The sequence below is a fragment of the Rhinoraja longicauda genome, chromosome 4 (assembly GCF_053455715.1).
Source record: "Rhinoraja longicauda isolate Sanriku21f chromosome 4, sRhiLon1.1, whole genome shotgun sequence".
NCBI lineage: Eukaryota > Metazoa > Chordata > Chondrichthyes > Rajiformes > Arhynchobatidae > Rhinoraja > Rhinoraja longicauda.
Window position 1 is genome coordinate 89,470,186 of NC_135956.1, and position 20,025 is coordinate 89,490,210.

Here is a 20,025-nt window from a genome sequence, read left to right on the forward strand (position 1 = left end):
GGGAACAATTTTCCTGCATCTAGCTTGTCCAGTCCTTTTATAATTTTATACGTCTCTATAAGATCCCCTCTCATCCTTCTAAACTCCAGTGAATACAAGCCCAGTCTTTCCAATCTTTCCTCATATGACAGTCCCGCCATCCCGGGGATTAACCTGGTGAACCTACGCTGCGCTGCCTCAATAGCGGCACGGTGGCGCAGCGGTAGAGTTGCTGCCTTACAGCGAATGCAGCGCCGGAGACTCAGGTTCCATCCTGACTACGGGCGTCGTCTGTACGGAGTTTGTACGTTCTCCCCGTGACCTGCGTGGGTTTTCTCCGAGATCTTCGGTTTCCTCCCACACTCCAAAGACGTGCAGGTTAATTGGCTGGGTAAATTTAAAAATTGTCCCTGGTGTGTGTAGGATGGTGTTAGTGTGCGGGGATCGCTGGGCGGCGCGGACTCGGTGGGCCGAAGGGCCTGTTTCCGCGCTGTATCTCTAAATCTAAATCTAAAAAAATCTAAAAAAATAGCAAGGACCTCCTTCCTCAAATTGGGAGACCAAAACTGCACACAGTACTCCAGGTGTGGTCTCACCAGGGCCCTGTACAACTGCAGTAGGACCTCTTTGCTCCTGTACTCAACTCCTCTCGTTGTGAAGGCCAACATGCCAATAGACAATAGACAATAGACAATAGGTGCAGGAGCAGGCCATTCGGCCCTTCGAGCCAGCACCGCCATTCAATGTGATCATGGCTGATCATTCTCAATCAGTCCCCCGTTCCTGCCATCTTTCTTCACCGCCTGCTGGGTTGGGTTTCCCGTTGGGGGATGGATCTTGTCGGCCGTGGGCCTGGACGTGAGCCGGATCGTTTTCTTTCTCCTTGGTAGCAAACGCCCGAGGAGGAGCTCTGCAACCTGCTGACCAACATCATCTTCTCGGTGACGTGGCGCGGAGTGGAGGGATGCGAGGACGTGGCGTGGAAGGAGCGAGGACAGGTCTTCTCCGTCCTGACCAAGCTCGGCGCGGCCTGCGAGCTGGTGTGTCCGCCAGATGAAATCAAGAGAAGGTGGGACTGGCAACTTCACTTCACTTTTCGGTCCCATCTCTTCCCTCTAATCATAAGTTCCAGGAGCAGAATTAGGCCATTCGGCCCATCAGGTCCACCCCGTCATTCAATCGTGGCTGATCTCTCTCTCCCTCCTAACCCCATTCTCCTGTCTTCCCTCCATAACCTCTGACACCCGCACTAATCAAGAATCTATCTGTCTCTGCCATAAAAATAACCATTGATTTGGCCTCCACAGCCTTCTGTGGCAAAGAGTTCTATCTCCCTCTATGCTTTATGGGGTTATGGGGAGAAGGCAGGAGAATGGGGTTGAGAGGGAGAGATAGATACATAGGAAGTCTGTGGTGCAACCACAGCCTAGTCCACCGTGGGGCAGAGATGCTGGGTTGGGCTGGGCTGGGTTGGGCTGGGATGGGTTGGGTTGGGCTGGGATGGGTTGGGCTAGGTTAGCTTGGGTTGGGCTGGGTTGGCTTGGGTTGGGCTGGGTTGGGCTGGGATGGGTTGGGTTGGGCTGGGCAGTGTTGGGTTGGGTTGGGCTGGGCTGGGTTGGGCTGGGTTGGGTTGGGCTGGGTTGGGTTGGGTTTGGTTGGGCTGGGTTGGCTTGGGTTGGTTGGGTTGGGCTGGGTTGGGTTGGGTTGGGCTGGGCTGGGTTGGGCTGGGTTGGGCTAGATTGGGTTGGGTTGGGTTGGGCTGGGTCGGGTTGGGCTGGGTTGGACTGGGTTGGGTTGGGTTGGGCTGGGTTGGGCTGGGTTGGGTTGGGTTGGGTTGGGCTGGGCTGGGCTGGGTTGGTCTACACTGGGTTGGGTTGGGATGGGCTGGACTGGGTTGGGTTGGGCTGGGCTGGGTTGGGTTGGGTTGGGTTGGGTTTGCGCTGGGCTGAGTGTGTGGCTGCTTCTCTTCCACCCACAGCCTGCTGGAGATGATGTTGGAGTCCGCCTTCACCGACATTAAAGACGCCACCAATAACACATTGACCGGCCACGTCCACAACGCTCTGAAGCTGCTCCGGCTTCTTCAAGACTTCCTCTTCTCAGAAGGACAGAGCAATCCAACGCTGTGGAGTGAAAAGGTAAATAGTGAGAAGGGGGTGGGTGGGCAGATTGGGGGGTGGTGTGGTTAGAGAGTGGGAGAGTGGTCCTGAACTCCCATCTACGTCATTGGAGACCCTCGGTCTCTCTGTAATCGGACTTTACCTTGCATTGAACGCTACATCCCTTCAAGCGTCAAGATAGACACAAAGTGCCGGAGTAACTCAGCGAGTCAGGCAGCATCTACGGGGAAAAGGAATGGGTGACGTTTCAGGTCAAGACCCTTCTTCAGTCTATCCTCAGTATAAACCAGCATCTGCAGTCCCGACCGACACAAGAGTCAAGAGTGTTTTATTGTCATATGTCCCAAAACAGATCATTGAAATTCTTACTTGCAGAAGCACAACAGATATGGAAACATAAAAGCTGTAATAACCATCATGTATCTGTACACTGTAAACGGCTCGGTAGTAATCATGTATGGTCTTTCTGCAGGTTGTATAGCACGCAACAAAAGCTTTTCACCGTACCTCGGTACACGTGACACTAAACTAAATTGAACTAAACCAATCCCTGATTTTTATCTATGTTGGTAAAAAAACTGCAGATGCTAGCCTAAATCGAAGGTAGACTCAAAAAACTGGAGAAACTCAGAGGGACAGGCAGCATCTCTGGAGAAAAGGAATTTCTCCTGGTCTCCCACGATGGGGAGACACAAGGAGACACTTTGTGTTTATCTTGACCCTTGAAGGGATGTAACGTTCAATGCAAGGTAAAGTCCGATTACAGAGTCCAAGGGTCCCCAATGAGGTAGATGGGAGTTCAGCACCACTCTCCAGGAGATGTACAATCAGTATGGATAGAAATTCATACTGTATCTCTAAATCTAAATCTAAATCTAAATGAGGAATTGTAAGGGTAAAAAGACCCTAATGGGAGTTATCTATAGGCCCCCAAACAGTAGCCTCGACATAGGGTGCAAGTTGAATCAAGAGCTAAAATTGGAATGTCACAAATGTAATGCGACGGTGGTTATGGGAGATTTCAACATGCAGGTAGACTGGGAAAATCAGGTTGGTAATGGACCCCAGGAAAGAGAGTTTGTGGAGTGCCTCCGAGATGGATTCTTAGAACAGCTTGTACTGGAGCCTATTCGGGAGAAGGCAATTCTGGACTTAGTGTTGTGTAATGAACCTGATCTGATAAGGGGACTCGAGGTAAAAGAACCATTAGGAGGCAGTGACCACAATATGATAAGTTTTACTCTACAAATTGAGAGGGAGAAGGGAAAATCGAAAGTGCCAGTATTACAGTATAGCAAAGGGGATTACAGAGGCATGAGGCTGGCCAGAATTGACTGGAAGGAGGCCCTAGCAGGGAAGACGGTGGAACAGCAATGGCAGGTATTCCTGGGAATAATGCAGAAGTTGCAGGATCAATTAATCCCAAAGAGCAGGAAAGATTCTAAGGGGAGTAAGAGGCACCCGTGGCTGACAAGGGAAGTCAAGGACAGCATAAAAATAAAAGAGAAGAGGTATAACATAGCAAAGAAAAGTGGGAAGTCAGAGGATTGGGACTCTGTTAAAGAGCAACAAAAGTTAACTAAAAAGGCAATACGGGGAGAAAAGATGAGGTACGAGGGTAAACTAGCCAATAATATAAAGGAGGATAGTAAAAGCTTTTTTATGTATGTGAAGAGGAAAAAAATAGTCAAGGCAAATGTGGGTCCCTTGAAGACAGAAGCAGGGGAATTTATTATGGGGAACAAGGAAATGGCAGACGAGTTGAACCGGTACTTTGGATCTGTCTTCACTAAGGAAGATACAAACAATCTCCCAGATGTTCTAGTGGCCAGAGATCCTAGGGTGACGGAGGAACTGAAGGAAATCCACATTAGGCAGGAAATGGTGTTGGGTAGACTGATGGGACTGAAGGCTAATAAATCCCCAGGGCCTGATGGTCTGCATCCCAGAGTACTTAAGGAGGTGGCTCTAGAAATAGTGGAAGCATTGGTGATCATTTTCCAATGTTCTATAGATTCAGGATCAGTTCCTGTGGATTGGAGGGTAGCTAATGTTATCCCACTTTTTAAGAAAGGAGGGAGAGAGAAAACGGGAAATTATAGACCAGTTAGTCTGACATCAGTGGTGGGGAAGATGCTGGAGTCAATTATAAAAGACGAAATTGCGGAGCATTTGGATAGCAGTAACAGGATCGTTCCGAGTCAGCATGGATTTACGAAGGGGAAATCATGCTTGACAAATCTTCTGGAAATCTTTGAGAATGTAACTAGGAAACATGAAGAAAAAAAATCCTCTTCTCTGTTCTAAACGGCCTACACCTTATTCTTAAACTGTGGCCCCTGGTTCTGGACTCCCCCAACATCGGGAACATGTTTCCTGCATCTAGCGTGTCCAATCCCTTAATAATTTTATATGTCCGGGTAAAATGCTGTCTACGGTGGGTGCATCAGTAGAAGTTGGTGAGAGTTGTAGGGGACATGCCAAACTTCCTAAGCCTTCTAAGGAAGCAGTTGCAGGTGACATTGACTCCGAGGAATTTGAAGTTTTCGACCATTTCTACATCGGCGCTATCAATGCAAACTGGGGTATGTGAACCCCTTTGCTTCCTGATCTTATAAGATCACTACTCATCCTCCTGCGCTCCAAGGAAAGAAGTCCTAGCCTGCTCAACCTCTCCCTCTGACTCAGGCCCCTGATGAATCTATGTGCCCTGGTAGGCCCATTGTTATCTGGGTAGGGTTGCCAACTATCTCACTCTCAAATAAGGGACAAGGTGACGTCACCGCCCCCGCGCCCCACGTGACCTCACCCAGCCAGCGGCCACGTGCTCCCACTCCACCAATGGCGGCCGCCCGGGCCTGGAGGCGGGTTGCTACGCAACCTCTGTTAGGCGGCGCCTGGGCCCCCGGGCCTACAGTGTCCGGGCTTACAGTGTCCGGGCCTACAGTGTCCGGGCCTACAGTGTCCAGGCCTACAGTGTCCGGGTCTACAATGTCCGGGCCTACAGTGTTCGGGCCTATAGTGTCCAGGTCTATAATGTCCGGGCCTACAGTGTCCGGGCCTACAATGTCCGGGCCTACAGTGTCTAGGCCTACAATGTCCAGGCCTACAGTGTCCGGGCCTACAGTGTCCGGGCCTGCAGCGCCCCTCGGGCCTAATACGGGACAAGGGCGGTCCCATACGGGACAAACAAATTTAGCGCAAAATACGGGATGTCCCTGCTAATACAGGACAGTTGGCAACCCTACCTGGTAGGCCCATTGATGTCTGGGGAAGGTGTGATCTCAAGAGAGGTACAGTGTGGGGAACGTTGGAGCTGGTAAAACGTACGAGGTGGTGTGTGAATGTCAAACTGGTCTTCTTGTTTCCAGATCTTGGAAGGGAGCATCAACCTCCTGGACAAACTGGCCGTCTGGTTCCATTCGGACAACGGCACGCCAGACCTGAAGGAAATGGCCCAGATCGGCCTCAGGTTGATCCTGGGCTACATCGTCCAGGACGACATGCAGGTGCGTACGTAACCTCAGCCTAGGTGTTGCCAACTATCTCACTCCCAAATAAGGGACAAAGGGTGACGTCACCGCCCCGCTCCCTACTTGACCTAGTATGAGCGTTGCTAGTATGAGCGTGTTCTCTGCTACCTGTACAGGTGTGTGCCATGGCATGCAGGGTTGCGTGTTGTCTGCCACCTGTACAGGTGTGTGCCATGGTGCGGGGTTGCTAGTGTGAGCGTGTTCTCTGTTACCTGTACAGGTGTATGCCATGGCATGTGCGGGGTTGCTAGTTTGTGCGTGTTCTCTGTCACCTGTTCAGGTGTGTGGCATGGCGTGCGGTTTCTAGTTTGTGTGAGTTCTCTGCTACCTGTACAGGTGTGTGGCATGGCGTGTGGGTTTGTGTGTTCTCTGCCACCTGTACAGGTGTGTGCCGTGGCATGCAGTTGCTAGTTTGAGCGTGTTCTCTGCCACCTGTACAGGTGTGTGCCGTGGTGTGCGGTTTCTAGTATGAGCGTGTTCTCTGCTACCTGTACAGGTGTATGCCATGGCGTGTGCGGGGTTGCTAGCGTGAGCGTGTTCTCTGCCACCTGTACAGGTGTGTGCCATGGCGTGCGGGGTTGCGTGTTCTCTGCTACCTGTACAGGTGTGTGCCATGGCGTGCGGGGTTGCTAGTATGAGCGTGTTCTCTGCTACCTGTACAGGTGTGTGCCATGGTGTGCGGCGTTGCTAGTTTGTACGTGTTCTCTGCTACCTGTACAGGTGTGTGCCATGGCGTTCATTTGCTAGTTTGTGCGTGTTCTCTGCCACTTGTACAGATAGGTGCCTTGGTGCGGGTTGCTAGTATGTGCGTGTTCTCTGCCACCTGTACAGGTGTGTGGCATGGCGTGCGGGGTTGCCAGTATGAGCATGTTCTCTGTTACCTGTACAGGTGTGTGCCATGGTGCAGGATTGCTAGTGTGAGCGTGTTCTCTGCCACCTGTACAGGTGTGTGCCGTGACGTGTGCGGGGTTGCCAGTGTGAGCGTGTTCTCTGCCACCTGTACAGGTGTGTGCCATGGCGTGCTGGGTTGCGTGTTCTCTGCTACCTGTACAGGTGTGTGCCCTGGCATGTGGTTTCTAGTATGAGCGTGTTCTCTGCTACCTGTACAGGTGTGTGCCATGGCGTGTGGGGTTGCGTGTTCTCTGCTACCTGTACAGGTGTGTGCCATGGCGTGCGGGGTTGCCAGTATGAGCGTGTTCTCTGCCACCTGTACAGGTGTGTGCCATGGTGCAGGGTTGCCAGTGTGAGCGTGTTCTCTGCTACCCGTACAGGTGTGTGCCATGGCACGTGCGGGGTTGCCAGTGTGAGCGTGTTCTCTGTTACCTGTACAGGTGTGTGCCATGGCACGTGCGAGGTTGCCAGTGTGAGCGTGTTCTCTGTTACCTGTACAGGTGTGTGCCATGGCACGTGCGGGGTTGCCAGTGTGAGCGTGTTCTCTGCTACCTGTACAGGTGTGTGCCATGGCACGTGCGGGGTTGCCAGTGTGAGCGTGTTCTCTGCTACCTGTACAGGTGTGTGCCATGGTGCAGGGTTGCCAGTGTGAGCGTGTTCTCTGCTACCTGTACAGGTGTGTGCTATGGCACGTGCGGGGTTGCCAGTGTGAGCGTGTTCTCTGCTACCTGTACAGGTGTGTGCCATGGCACGTGCGGGGTTGCCAGTGTGAGCGTGTTCTCTGCTACCTGTACAGGTGTGTGCCATGGTGCAGGGTTGCCAGTGTGAGCGTGTTCTCTGTTACCTGTACAGGTGTGTGCCATGGCGTGCGTGAAGCTGCACAGCTTGCTGCAGACCATGCCCATCCACAAGGAGGAGGCGTGCTACCTGCTGGGCCGGCTGGACCTGCCGCTGCGCCACTCCATCCAGCAGCGGTCGGACATCTTCTCCTACCTGATGCCCATTGTGCGCACCCTGATGGACGAGTGCTACCAGCTGCTGGAGCTCCAGTACGAGCTGCCCTCCTTGCCGCCCACCAACGGCAGCCCCACCTTCTACGAGGACTTCCACACCTTCTGCGCCACAGCCGAATGGAGGAGCTTCATGGAGAAGAATGTGAGTATCTCCCTGCCTCCGTCCATTACAGTCACACCGCGCGGTCAATGGAACATAGAGACATCGGTGCAGGAGGAGGCCATTCGGCCCTTCGAGCCAGCGGTCCCTTCTCTACCCGAGACACAGCCTGTCCCGCTGAGTTACTCCAACACTAGGTGTCCATCCAAGAGCAGAGACAAAGAAATAGTTCGGAAAGAACCGCAGATGCTGGTTTATATCGAAGGTAGACACAAAGTGCTGGAGTAACTCAGCGGGACAGGCAGCATCTCAGGAGAGAAGGAATGGGTGACGTTTCAGGTCGAGACCCTTCTTCAGACCGAAAAAGAAATAGGCCATTCGGCCCTTCAAGCCAGCACCACCATTCGATATGATCATGGCTGATCCATCCAAAAATCAATCCCCCTTTCCTGCTTTCTCCCCATATCCCTTGATTCCGTTAGCCCCAGGGGCTAAATCTAACTCTCTCTTGAAAACACCCAGTGAATTGGCCTCCACTGCCTTCTGTGGCAGAGAATTCCACCAGGTCACAGGTGGAATTCTCTGCCTCAGAAGGCAGTGGAGGCCAATTCTCTGAATGCATTCAAGAGAGAGCTAGATAGAGCTCTTAAGGATAGCGGAGTCAGGGGGTATGGGGAGAAGGCAGGAACTGGGTACTGATTGAGAATGATCAGCCATGATCACATTGAATGGCGGTGCTGGCTCGAAGGGCCGAATGGCCTCCTCCTGCACCTATTGTCTATTGTCTATTGAGAACGTGCAAACTACTACAAAGGGGTAGTTTACGGTCGGCACAGACTCCGGGCCGAAGGGCCTGTTTCTGCACTGCGTCTCTCTACGGCTCCATGAATATGTTATGCACGGTGGCGCAGCGGGTAGAGCTGCTGCCTCACAGCGCCGGAGACCCGGGTTCCATCCCGACTACGGGCGCCGTCTGTACGGAGTTTGTACGTTCTCCCCGCGACCTGCGTGGGTTTTCTCCAAGATCTTCGGTTTCCCCCCCCGCGCTCCAAAGACACACAGGTCTGTCGGCTAATTGGCTTGGGATAAATGTAAGATTGTCCCTGGTGTATGTAGGATAGTGTTAGTGTGCGGGGATCGCTGGGCGGCGCGGACTCGGAGTGATAAAGGTGCCCCTCGGGTTTGTTTTAAATCTTGCCAGAGTTATCGAGTGACACAGTGTAGAAACAGGCCCTTCGGCCCAACTTGCCCACACCGGCCAACATGTCCCATCTACCCTGGTCCCACCTGCCTGTGCTTGGTCCATATCCCTCCAAACCCGTCCTATCCATGTACCTGTCCAATTGTTTCTTAAACAATGGGATAGTCCCAGCCTCAACTACATCCTCTGGCAACCTGTTCCATACACCCACCGCCATTTATGTGAAAAAGTTACCCCTCAGATTCCTATTAAATCTTTTCCCCTTCACATTAAGCCGATGTCCTCTGGTCCTCGATTACCCTACTCTGGGCAAGAGACTCTGTGCATCGACCCGATCTATTCCTCTCATGATTTTATACACCTCTATAAGATCACTCCTCATCCTCCTGCGCTCCAAGGAATAGAGACCCAGCCTGCTCAACCTCTCCTTATAGCTCACACCCTCTAGTCCTGGCAACATCCTCGTGAATCTTCTCTGTACCATAGAAACATAGAAACATAGAAAATAGGTGCCGAAGGAGGCCATTCGGCCCTACGAGCCAGCACCGCCATTCAATGTGATCATGGCTGATCATCCACAATCAGTAACCCGTGCCTGCCTTCTCCCCATATCCCTTGATTCCACTAGCCCCTAGAGCTCTATCTAACTCTCTCTTAAATCCATCCAATGAATTGGCCTCCACTGCCCTCTGTGGCAGAGAATTCCACAAATTCACAACTCTCTGGGTGAAAAAGTTTTTTCTCATCTCAGTTTTAAATGGCCTCCCCTTTATTCTTAGACTGTGTGGCCCCTGGTTCTGGACTCGCCCAACATTGGGAACATTTTTCCTGCATCCAGCTAATCCAGTCCTTTTATAATTTTATACGTCTCTATAAGGTCTCCTCTCGTCCTTGTAAACTCCAGTGAATACAAGCCCAGCCTTTCCAATCTTCCCTCATATGACAGTCCCGCCATCCCGGGGATTAACCTGGTGGAGCTACGCTGCACTGCCTCAATAGCAAGGACGTCCTTCCTCGAATTACCCTTTCCAGCTTGACAACATCTTTCCTATCCCAGAACTGTGCTTCGCATTGACATCTGCCGGCTGAACCACTTGCAGAGGTCTTGCGAAAGGTCTCTTCGTGTGCGCGTGTTGTGTCGGGTGTGATTTTTCTCTTTGTCGTGTGTTCTCGAAGGTTCTAAAAGCCATGGCTCAATATGAGGCGGACACGTTTGACGCCAGCCATAAGCTGATGTCCAACTTCTGGAACTCCTGCTACGACTCTCTGATGAGCAGCGCTCTAAGGCGAGAGCACGAGCGGGGAGAGAGTCGCGCCAAGTTCCAGGTAACTTTACGAGCGGCCGACACTGCCAACACCCCTTCCCCCCCCCCCCCCCCGTCCAGCAGTAGAAACAAGCACCTGCAGACGCCGGTTCAAGATGCAAAAATGCTGGAGTAACTCGATCCGTGCGGTCACGGTGGCGCGGCGGTAGAGTTGCCGCCTTACAGCGAATGCAGCGCCCGAGACCCGGGTTCGATCCCGACTACGGAGTTTGTACGTTCTCCCCGTGACCTGCGTGGGTTTTCTCCGAGATCTTCGGTTTCCTCCCATACTCCAAACACGTGCAGCTTTGTAGGTTAATTGGCTTGGTATAAGTGTAAAAATTGTCCCAGGAATTGTCTGAAATTGTCTGAAGAAGGGTCTCGACCCGAAACGTCACCCATTCCTTCTCTCCCAAGATGCTGCCTGACCTGCTGAGTTACTCCAGCATTTTGTGTCTATCTAAAAATTGTCCCAAGTGGGTGTGGGATAGTGTTAGTGTGCGGGGATCGCTGGTCGGTGCGGACCTGGTGGGCCGAAGGGCCTGTTTCCGTGCTGTATCTCTAAACTAACTCAGCGGGTCAGGCAGCTTCTCTGGGGAGCATGGATAGGTGATGTTTAGGGTCGGGACACTTAGAGTCATCGAGTGGTACAGTGTGGAAACAGGCCCTTCGGCCCACTTGCCCACAGCGGCCAACAAGGACAGGTTTAGTAGGATATGGGCCAAAGGATATGAGCAAGCAGGTGGGATGAGTGTAGGTGGGTCGGAAGGAATGGCAGATGTTGGTTGATACAGAAGATAGACACAAAATGTTGGAGTAACTCATCGGTCAGCCACAAAACATCACCTTTTCCTTTTCTTCAGAGATGCTGCCTGACCCGCTGCGATACTCCAGCATTTTCATAAGTAATAGGGGCAGAATTAGGCCATTCGGCCCATCAAGTCTACTCCGCCATTCAATCATGGCTGATCTATCTCTCCCTCCAAACCCCATTCTCCTGCCTTCTCCCCATAAACTCCTGACACCCATAATAATCAAAAATCTAGGGTGCTGCACCAATGCAGGAGAGGTTTGGGCCCAACAGGCCCACGTGGTCTAGTACAAAGTAAAACACACAATAGACACATTTGTGCAGGTGAGGTTCTTCAGATCTGTCCGCACGGTGGCGCAGCGGTAGAGTTGCTGCCTTACAGCACTTGCAGCGCCAGAGACCCGGGTTCCATCCCGACTACGGGCGCCGTCTGCGCGGAGTCTGTACGTTCCCCCCGTGACCCGCGTGGGTTTTCCCCGGGTGCTCCGGTTTCCTCCCGCACTCCAAAAACGTTCAGGTTTGTAGGTTAGTTGGCTCGGTGTGTGTGTGTGTGTGTGTGTGTGTGTGTGTGTAAACTGACCCTAGTGTGTCCAGGGTAGTGATGTGTTCTGCCCGTTGCCTCCGGCAGGAGCTGATGCTGCAGCCCTTCCTGAAGCGAGTGCGGGCAGAGAATGCGCGCTACGGCAACGTGCTGAAGCAGATCAACAGCCACCACCGTGCCGTGCTACGCCAGTGGAGCGCCCTGAGGCGCCTCCTCACCTGCCCACGTGGTGCCTGGGCCCAGCGGTAAGCTCACACCCTCACTGCATTAGACAATAGACAATAGACAATAGACAATGGACAGTAGACAATAGACAATAGTCAATAGACAATAGACAATAGACAATAGACAGTAGACAATAGACAATAGACAATAGACAATAGACAATAGACAATAGTCAATAGACAATAGACAATAGACAGTAGACAGTAGACAATAGTCAATAGACAATAGACAGTCAATAGACAAAATACAATAGACAATAGTCAATATACAATAAACAATAGTCAATAGACAATAGACAGTCAATAGACAATAGACAGTCAATAGACAATAGACAATAGACAATAGGTGCAGGAGGAGGCCATTCAGCCCTTCGAGCCAGCACCGCCATTCAATATGATCATGGCTGATCATTCTCAATCAGTACCCCGTTCCTTCCTTCTCCCTTTTCCCCCTGACTCCGCTATCCTTAAGAGCTCTATCTAGCTCTCTCTTGAAAGCATTCAGAGAATTGGCCTCCACTGTCTTCTGAGGCAGAGAATTCCACAGATTCACAACTCTCTGACTGAAAATGTTTTTCCTCATCTCAGTTCTAAATGGCCTACCCCTTATTCTTAAACTGTGGCCCCTTGTTCTGGACTCCCCCAACATTGGGAACATGTTTCCTGCCTCTAACGTGTCCAACCCCTTAATAATCTTATACGTTTCGATAAGATCCCCTCTCATCCTTCTAAATTCCACTAGGCCATTTGGCCCATCGAGTCCACTCCACCATTCAATCATGGCTGATTTGTGCCTCCTAGTCCCACTTTCCTGCCTTCTCCCCATAACCCCATGAGGAGCGGTAGAGTTGCTGCCTTACAGCGAATGCAGCGCCGGAGACCCGGGTTCGATCCCACCTACGGGTGCCGTCTGTACGGAGTTTGTACGTTCTCCCCGTGACCTGCGTGGGTTTTCTCCGAGATCTTCGGTTTCCTCCCACACTCCAAAGACGTGCAGGTTTGTGGGTTAATTGGCTTATAAATGTAAAAATTGTCCCCAGTGTGTGTAGGATAGCGTTAGTGTGCGTCTTATTTCTGTGCTGTACAGCTCTATGACTCTATACTTGATCAATGGATATTTCTAAGGCAGATATCTGTAGATTCTTGATTAGTACGGGTGTTAGGGGTTATGGGGAGAAGGCAGGAGAATGGGGTTAGGAGGGAGAGATCGATCAGCCGTGATTGAATGGCGGGTATCACAAAATGCAGGAGTAACTCAGCAGGTCAGGCAGCATCTCAGGAGAGAACGAATGGGTGACGTTTCGGATCGAGACCCTTCTTCAGATTGATGTCAGGACAAAGGCAGGATATAGGTGGAGACAGGAAGATAGAGGGAGAACTGGGAAGGGGGAGGGGAAGAGAGGGACAGAGGAGCTGTCTAAAGTTAGAGAAGTCAATGTTCATACCGCTGGGGTGCAAGCTGCCCAAGCACAAATTCCTCCAATTTCCGTTGGGCCTCACTATGGCACTGGAGGAGGCCCATGACAGAAAGGTCAGACTGGGAGTGGGAGGGGGAGTTGACGTGCTCAGCCACCGGGAGATCAGGTTGGTTAAGGCAGACCGAGCGAAGGCGTTGAGCGAAACGATCAGAGTAGACTTGATGGGCAGAATGACCTAACACTTGTGAATGTTACCTTCCAACCAACATGAATTACGTATTCTCATTACTCCACAGCAACCCCTCTGAAATAACATGGAAGCTCTCAAGTGTGGAGACTTACTCCAGAATGAGACTCAAGTTGGTTCCAAACTACAACTTTGACAAGCATTCGGATGCCAGCGCCTTGAGAGATAATCTAGGTAATCAAAGCTTCCTCTTTGTTTTTGGACCAGTGCTCAAGTATGTTCTCAAGGATGTCCCACTAGCTGAAATGGAGTGTATTTAGATTGTTGTATCCAGTTCTGGCGGCACGGTGGCGCAGCGGTAAGGCTACTGCCTCACAGCGCCGGAGACCCGGGTTCAATCCCGACTACGGGCGCCGTCTGTACGGAGTTTGTACCTTCTCCCCGTGACCTCCCACACTCCAAAAACGTGCAGGCTTGTAGGTTAATTGGCTGGACAAATGTAAAAATTGTCCCTAGTGGGTGTAGGATAGTGTTAGTGCGTGGGGGTCGCTGGGCGGCGCGGACTCGGTGGGCCGAAGGGCCTGTTTCCGCGCTGTATCTCTAAATCTCTAAGTCTAAAAAAAAATCCCCTCTCGTCCTTCTAAACTCCAGTGATTAAGGTTTTAGTGCAAGGTAAAGCCAGCAAAGTCGCAGGTGAGTGGCCGATGAAAGTGCGGGGAAGTGACTGATCTGCTTTGGTTGTCCACAGGCAGCGATCATAGCCGGACCCCTGCCGACTCCCCCCCTCTGTCCGTGGCCAAGGAGGCCAGGGTGTGTACGCAGGAGGATGACCAGCTGGGTGACGAAGACCTGATGTTCCTCAACAACCTGTGAGTGTTGTGTGGGTGGGGGAGACCGTCGGCCACGGCGGTGCGGAGGTAGAATCGCCGCCTCACAGCGAGGGCAGCGCCGGAGACCCGGGTTCCATCCCGGCTGTACGGAGTTTGTACGCTCTCCCCCTGACCTGCGTGGGGTTTTCTCCGAGATCTTAAGGATAGCGGAGTCAGGGCACTTGGGGAGAAGGCAGGAACGGGGTACTGATTGAGAATGATCAGCCATGATCACATTGAATGGTGGTGCTGGCTCGAAGGGCCGAATGGCCTCCTCCTGTACCTATTGTCTATTGTCTATCTTCCGTTTCATCCCACACTCCAAAGACGTGCAGGATTGTAGGTTAAATGGCTGGGCAAATGTAATAATTGTCATAGTCACAGATACAGGCCCTTCGGCCCAACTTGCCCAAACTGGCCAACAATGTCCCAGCCACCCTAGTCCCACTTGCCTGCGTTTGGTCCATATCCCTCCAAACCCGTCCTATCCATGTACCTGTCCAACTGTTTCTTAAACGATGGGATAGTCCCAGCCTCAACTACCTCCTCTGGCAGCTTGTTCCATACACCCACCACCCTTTTGTGTGATAAAGTTACCCCTCGGATTCAGATTTAGATTTAGATTTAGAGATACAGCGCGGAAACAGGCCCTTCGGCCCACCGGGTCCGTGCCGCCCAGCGATCCCCACACATTAACACTACCCTACACACACTAGGGACAATTTTTACATTTACCCAGCCAATTAACCTACATACCGGTACGTCTTTGGAGTGTGGGAGGAAACCGAAGATCTCGGAGAAAACCCACGCAGGTCACGAGGAGAACGTACAAACTCCGTACAGACGGCCCATCAAATTTATTCCGCCATTCAATCATAGCTGATCTATCTCTCCCTCCTAACCCAATTCTCCTGCCTTCTCCCCATAACCCCTGACACCCGTACTAATCAAGCTTCTATCTCTGCCTTAAAAATATCCACTGAGTTGGCCTCCACAGCCTTCTGTGGCAAAGAATTCCACAGATTCACCACCCTCTGACTAAAGAACTTCCTCCTCTTCTCCTTCCTGAAGGAACGTCCTTTTATTCTGAGGCTGTGCCCTCTGGTCCTAGACTCTCGCTCTGGAGGGGAATAGATTTGGGAGAGACCCTTCTTCAGTCTGAGAGTCAAGGGAGAGGGAGACACAGAGATATGGAAGGATAAGGTGTGAAAACAAGACATCAAAGGAGACGAAGTTCAAGAAAATGTAGGATGATCATTGTTCACTTGGGGGAGGTGACAACGAGGCACACAAAGGTATCATTTGTGAAGACAGTCAGGCTGGTCGGAGAACTAGGATGGGGGGATGGATGGAGACAGAGGGGAAAGCAAGGGCTCCCACAACCACAGAGCAGTGCTGAACGACTATCTACCTCATTGGTGTCCCTCGGACCATCCTTGATTGGACCTTGCTGGCTTTACCTGGCACTAAACGTTATTCCCTTAACCATGTGTCTGTACACTGTGAATGCCTCAGAAAGCAGTGGAGGCCAAGTCTCTGAATGCATTCAAGAGAGAGCTAGATAGAGCTCTTAAGGATAGCGGAGTCAGGGGGTATGGGGAGAAGGCAGGAACGGGGTACTGATTGAGAATGATCAGCCATGATCACATTGAATGGCGGTGCTGGCTCGAAGGGCCGAATGGCCTCCTCCTGCAGCTATTGTCTATTGACTATTGTCTATTGAAGGGCTCGATTGCAATCATGTATTGTCTTTCTGGTGACTGGTTAGCACGCAACAAAGGCTTTTCACTGTACCTTGGTACACGTGACAATGAACTAAACTGAACTTAGTTAGAGAATCAGCAGCACAGTGGTGCAGCGGTAGAGTTGCTGCCCTACGTCGCTTACAGCGCCGGAGACCCGGGTTCCATCCCGACTACGGGCGCTGTCTGTACCGAGTCTCCCCGTGACCTGCGTGGGGTTTCTCCGAGACCTCCGGTTTCCTCCCACACTCCAAAGATGTGCAGGCTTGTAGGTGAATTGGCTTGGTGTGTGTGTGTGTGTGTAAATTGTCCCCAGTGTGTGTGTAGGATAGTGTTAGTGTGCGGGGATCGCTGGTCGGCGCGGACCCGGTGGGCCGAAGGGCCTGTTTCCGCGCCGTATCTCTAGAGTAGACTTAACTAAACGAAACTGGAGAAGTCGATGTTCGTACCGCTGGGGTGTCAGCTGCCCAAGTGAAATATAGAAACATAGAAAATAGGAGCAGGAGTAAGCCATTCGGCCCTTCGAGCCTGCACCGCCATTCAATATGATCATGGCTGATCATCCAGCTCAGTAACCCGTACCTGCCTTCTCTCCATACCCCCTGATCTCTTTAGCCACAAGGGCCACATCTAACTCCCTCTTAAATATAGCCAATGTTCTGGCCTCAACTACCTTCTGTGGCAGAGAATTCCACAGATTCACCACTCTCTGTGTGAAAAAAAACGTTCTCATCTCGGTCCTAAAAGACTTCCCCCTTATCCTTAAACTGTGACCCCTTGTTCTGGACTTCCCCAACATCGGGAACAATCTTCCTGCATCTAGCCTGTCCAACCCCTGAAGATTTTTGTAAGTTTCTATAAGATCCCCCCTCAATCTTCTAAATTCCAGCGAGTACAAGCCGAGTCTATCCAGTCTTTCTTCATATGAAAGTCCCGCCATCCCAGGAATCAATCTGGTGAACCTTCTCTGTACTCCCTCTATGGCAAGAATGTATTTCCTCAGATTAGGAGACCAAAACTGTACGCAAAACTCCAGGTGTGGTCTCACCAATGCCCTGTACAACTGCAGCAGAACCTCCCTGCTCCTATACTCAAATCCCCTCGCTATGAATGCCAACATACCATTCGCTTTCTTCACTGCCTGCTGCATCTGCATGCCTACTTTCAATGACTGGTGCACCATGACACCCAGGTCTCGTTGCATCTCCTCTTCTCCTAATCGGCCACCATTCAGGTAATAGTCTGCTTTCCTGTTCTTGCCACCAAGGTGGATGACCTCACATTTATATGAGGGGCTGCTGTTCCTCCGCTTGGCGCTGTGTGCGAGGGGAGTGGGGAGAGGAGGGAGGGAGGGAGGGAGGGAGGGAGGGAGTGAGTGAGTGGGTGAGTGATGGGCCGGTGTTGTTACTGCAGGGTGGAGCCGGAGGAGCCCAGCCTGAAGGAGAAGCTGGTGATCTCGGAGGATTGCGAGCTGATCACGGTGGTGGCGGTGATCCCGGGCCGGCTCGAGGTCACCACCCAGCACATCTACTTCTACGATGGCAGCCCGGAGAAAGAAGAGACAGAGGAGGGTGAGCTTCACTCCAGTCCATCTGCCCGCTTTAAACATACACACAGCAGCGTAGACAATAGGTGCGGGAGGAGGCCAGTCGGCTCGAATGGCCTCCTCCCGCACCTATTGTCTATTGTCTATTGGCCCTTCGAGCCAGCACCGCCATTCACTGTGATCATGGCTGATCGTCCACAATCAGTACCCCGTTCCTGCCCTCTCCCCATACCCCTTGATTCCGCCAGCCCCTAGAGCTCTATCTAACTCTCTTTCAGAAGGCAGTGGAGGCCAAATCTCCGAATGCATTCAAGAGAGAGCTAGATAGAGCTCTCTTAAGGATAGCGGAGTCAGGGGGTATGGGGAGATGGTAGGAACGGGGTACTGATTGTGAATGATCAGCCATGATCACATTGAATGGCGGTGCTGGCTCGAAGGGCCGAATGGCCTAACCCTGCACCTATTGTCTATTGTCCATAAATTCACCCAGTGAATTGGCCTCCACTGCTTTCTGTGGCAGATAATTTTGCAGATTCACCACCTTCTGACTAAAGAAGCTACCTTCATGTTAACAAGCAACTAAAACTGCTGGTGTAGATGCGGGTATATCATTGGGGTTATGTAGTGGGCACCTCCCTTCACTGGCGTTTCATTGAGTTAGGCCCACGACACCTCGGGAAGGCTCAACAGTTGGTTCTGGCGTCTCAGAACAACCCTCCTCAATACCCGCTCTCACCACCTCTGCTACCAGCATGCACCACTAAGCAGCCAACTATGTAAACATCTACTCGCTGTCAGTCGGCACAGACTCAGTGTTTCCTTGCTGTGTCTCTTACAAAAAGAGATAAATTTCAGGTCATAAGGACATAAGGAATAGGAGTAGAATTAGGCCATTCGGCCCATCAAGTCCACTCTGCCATTCAATCATGGCTGATCTATCTCCCCCTGCTAACCCCATTCTCCTGCCTTCTCCCCATAACCTCTGACACCCGAACTAACCAAGAATCTATCTATCTCTGCCTTAAAAATATCCACTGACTTGTCCTCCACAGCCTCCTGTGGCAAAGAATCCCACAGATTCACCACCCTCTGGCTAAAGAAATTTCTCCTCATCTCCTTCCTAAAAGAACGTCCTTTAATTCTGAGGCTGTGCCCTCTGGTCCTCGAATCTCCCACTAGTGGAAACATCCTCTCCACATCCACTCTATCCAGGACTTTCACTATTCTGTACGTTTCAATGAGACCCCCCCCCCTCATTCTTCTAAACTCCAGCGAGTACAGGCCCAGTGCCGACAAACGCTCATCATATGTTAACCCACTCATTCAATAGACAATAGACAATAGGTGCAGGAGGAGGCCATTCAGCCCTTCGAGCCAGCACCGCCATTCAATGTGATCATGGCTGATCATTCTCAATCAGTACCCCGTTCCTGCCTTCTCCCCACACCCCCTGACTCCGCTATCCTTAAGAGCTCTATCTAGATTCCCGGGATCGTTCTCGTAAACCTCCTCTGGACCCTCTCCAGAGCCAGCACATCCCCCCTCAGATCAATCAATAGTCATTTATTTGTCACATACACGTAAATGTGCAGTGAAATGGTGCCCACAAATGCTCACAATATTCCAAATGTGGCCTGACCAGCGCCCTGTGGAGCCTCGGCATGACATCCCTGTTTTACCGTACACAAGCCCTCTGTAAATAAATGGCTGGCGTTGCGTTTGCTTGTGGTCCCGTTGCGTGCTGACTGGCGGTGTGGCTCCTCCAGGGATCGGATACGATTTCAAACGTCCACTCTGCCACCTCAGGGAGGTGCACCTCCGGCGGTACAACCTGCGGAGATCGGCGCTGGAGTTCTTCTTCATTGACCAGTCAAACTACTTCGTCAACTTCAAGAAGAAGGTACGGTGCTCCAAAGGGGCAAGAGCGTTTTACTGTCGCGCGTCCCAGGTACAACAACCACATTCTTACTTGCGGTAGCACAACAGAATACGGCAACATAGTGCACTGTAAACAACATAATAAAGGAGAAAAAGTTCAGGGTGTGTATGCATGTATATATGTATATATATGTCTCAATAGACAATAGACAATAGGTGCAGGAGGAGGCCATTCGGCCCTTCGAGCCAGCACCGCCATTCAATGTGATCATGGCTGATCATTCTCAATCAGTACCCCGTTCCTGCCTTCTCCCCATACCCCCTGACTCCGCTATCCTTAAGAGCTCTATCTAGCTCTCTCTTGAATGCATTCAGAGAATTGGCCTCCACTGCCTTCTGAGGCAGAGAATTCCACAGATTCACAACTCTCTGACTGAAAAAGTTTTTCCTCACCCCCGTTCTAAATGGCCTACCCCTTATTCTTAAACTGTGGCCCCTTGTTCTGGACTCCCCCAACATTGGGAAAACGTTTCCTGCCTCTAACGTGTTCAACCCCTTAACAATCTTATACGTTTCGATAAGATCTCCTCTCATCCTTCTAAATTCCAGTCTATACAAGCCTAGTCGCTCCAGTCTTTCAACATATGACAGTCCCGCCATTTCGGGAA

The 20,025-nt window shown here is 51.5% G+C and overlaps 2 protein-coding genes across 3 annotated transcripts in view; one reads left to right on the top strand and one right to left on the bottom strand.

Moving 5' to 3' along the window:
* LOC144593236 (D-serine dehydratase) overlaps nt 1-20,025 on the bottom strand; it is a 555,040-nt gene that overhangs the window by 135,327 nt on the left and 399,688 nt on the right. The window lies entirely within an intron of this gene.
* The window catches only part of nbeal2 (neurobeachin-like 2), a 147,645-nt gene that overhangs the window by 79,755 nt on the left and 47,865 nt on the right, over nt 1-20,025 (top strand). The window contains 10 exon segments of the mRNA XM_078398453.1: nt 870-1,048; nt 1,958-2,117; nt 5,471-5,608; nt 7,376-7,678; nt 10,014-10,163; nt 11,581-11,738; nt 13,432-13,556; nt 14,071-14,191; nt 17,347-17,504; nt 19,246-19,379. Coding sequence (XP_078254579.1) covers nt 870-1,048; nt 1,958-2,117; nt 5,471-5,608; nt 7,376-7,678; nt 10,014-10,163; nt 11,581-11,738; nt 13,432-13,556; nt 14,071-14,191; nt 17,347-17,504; nt 19,246-19,379 — 1,626 coding nt within the window.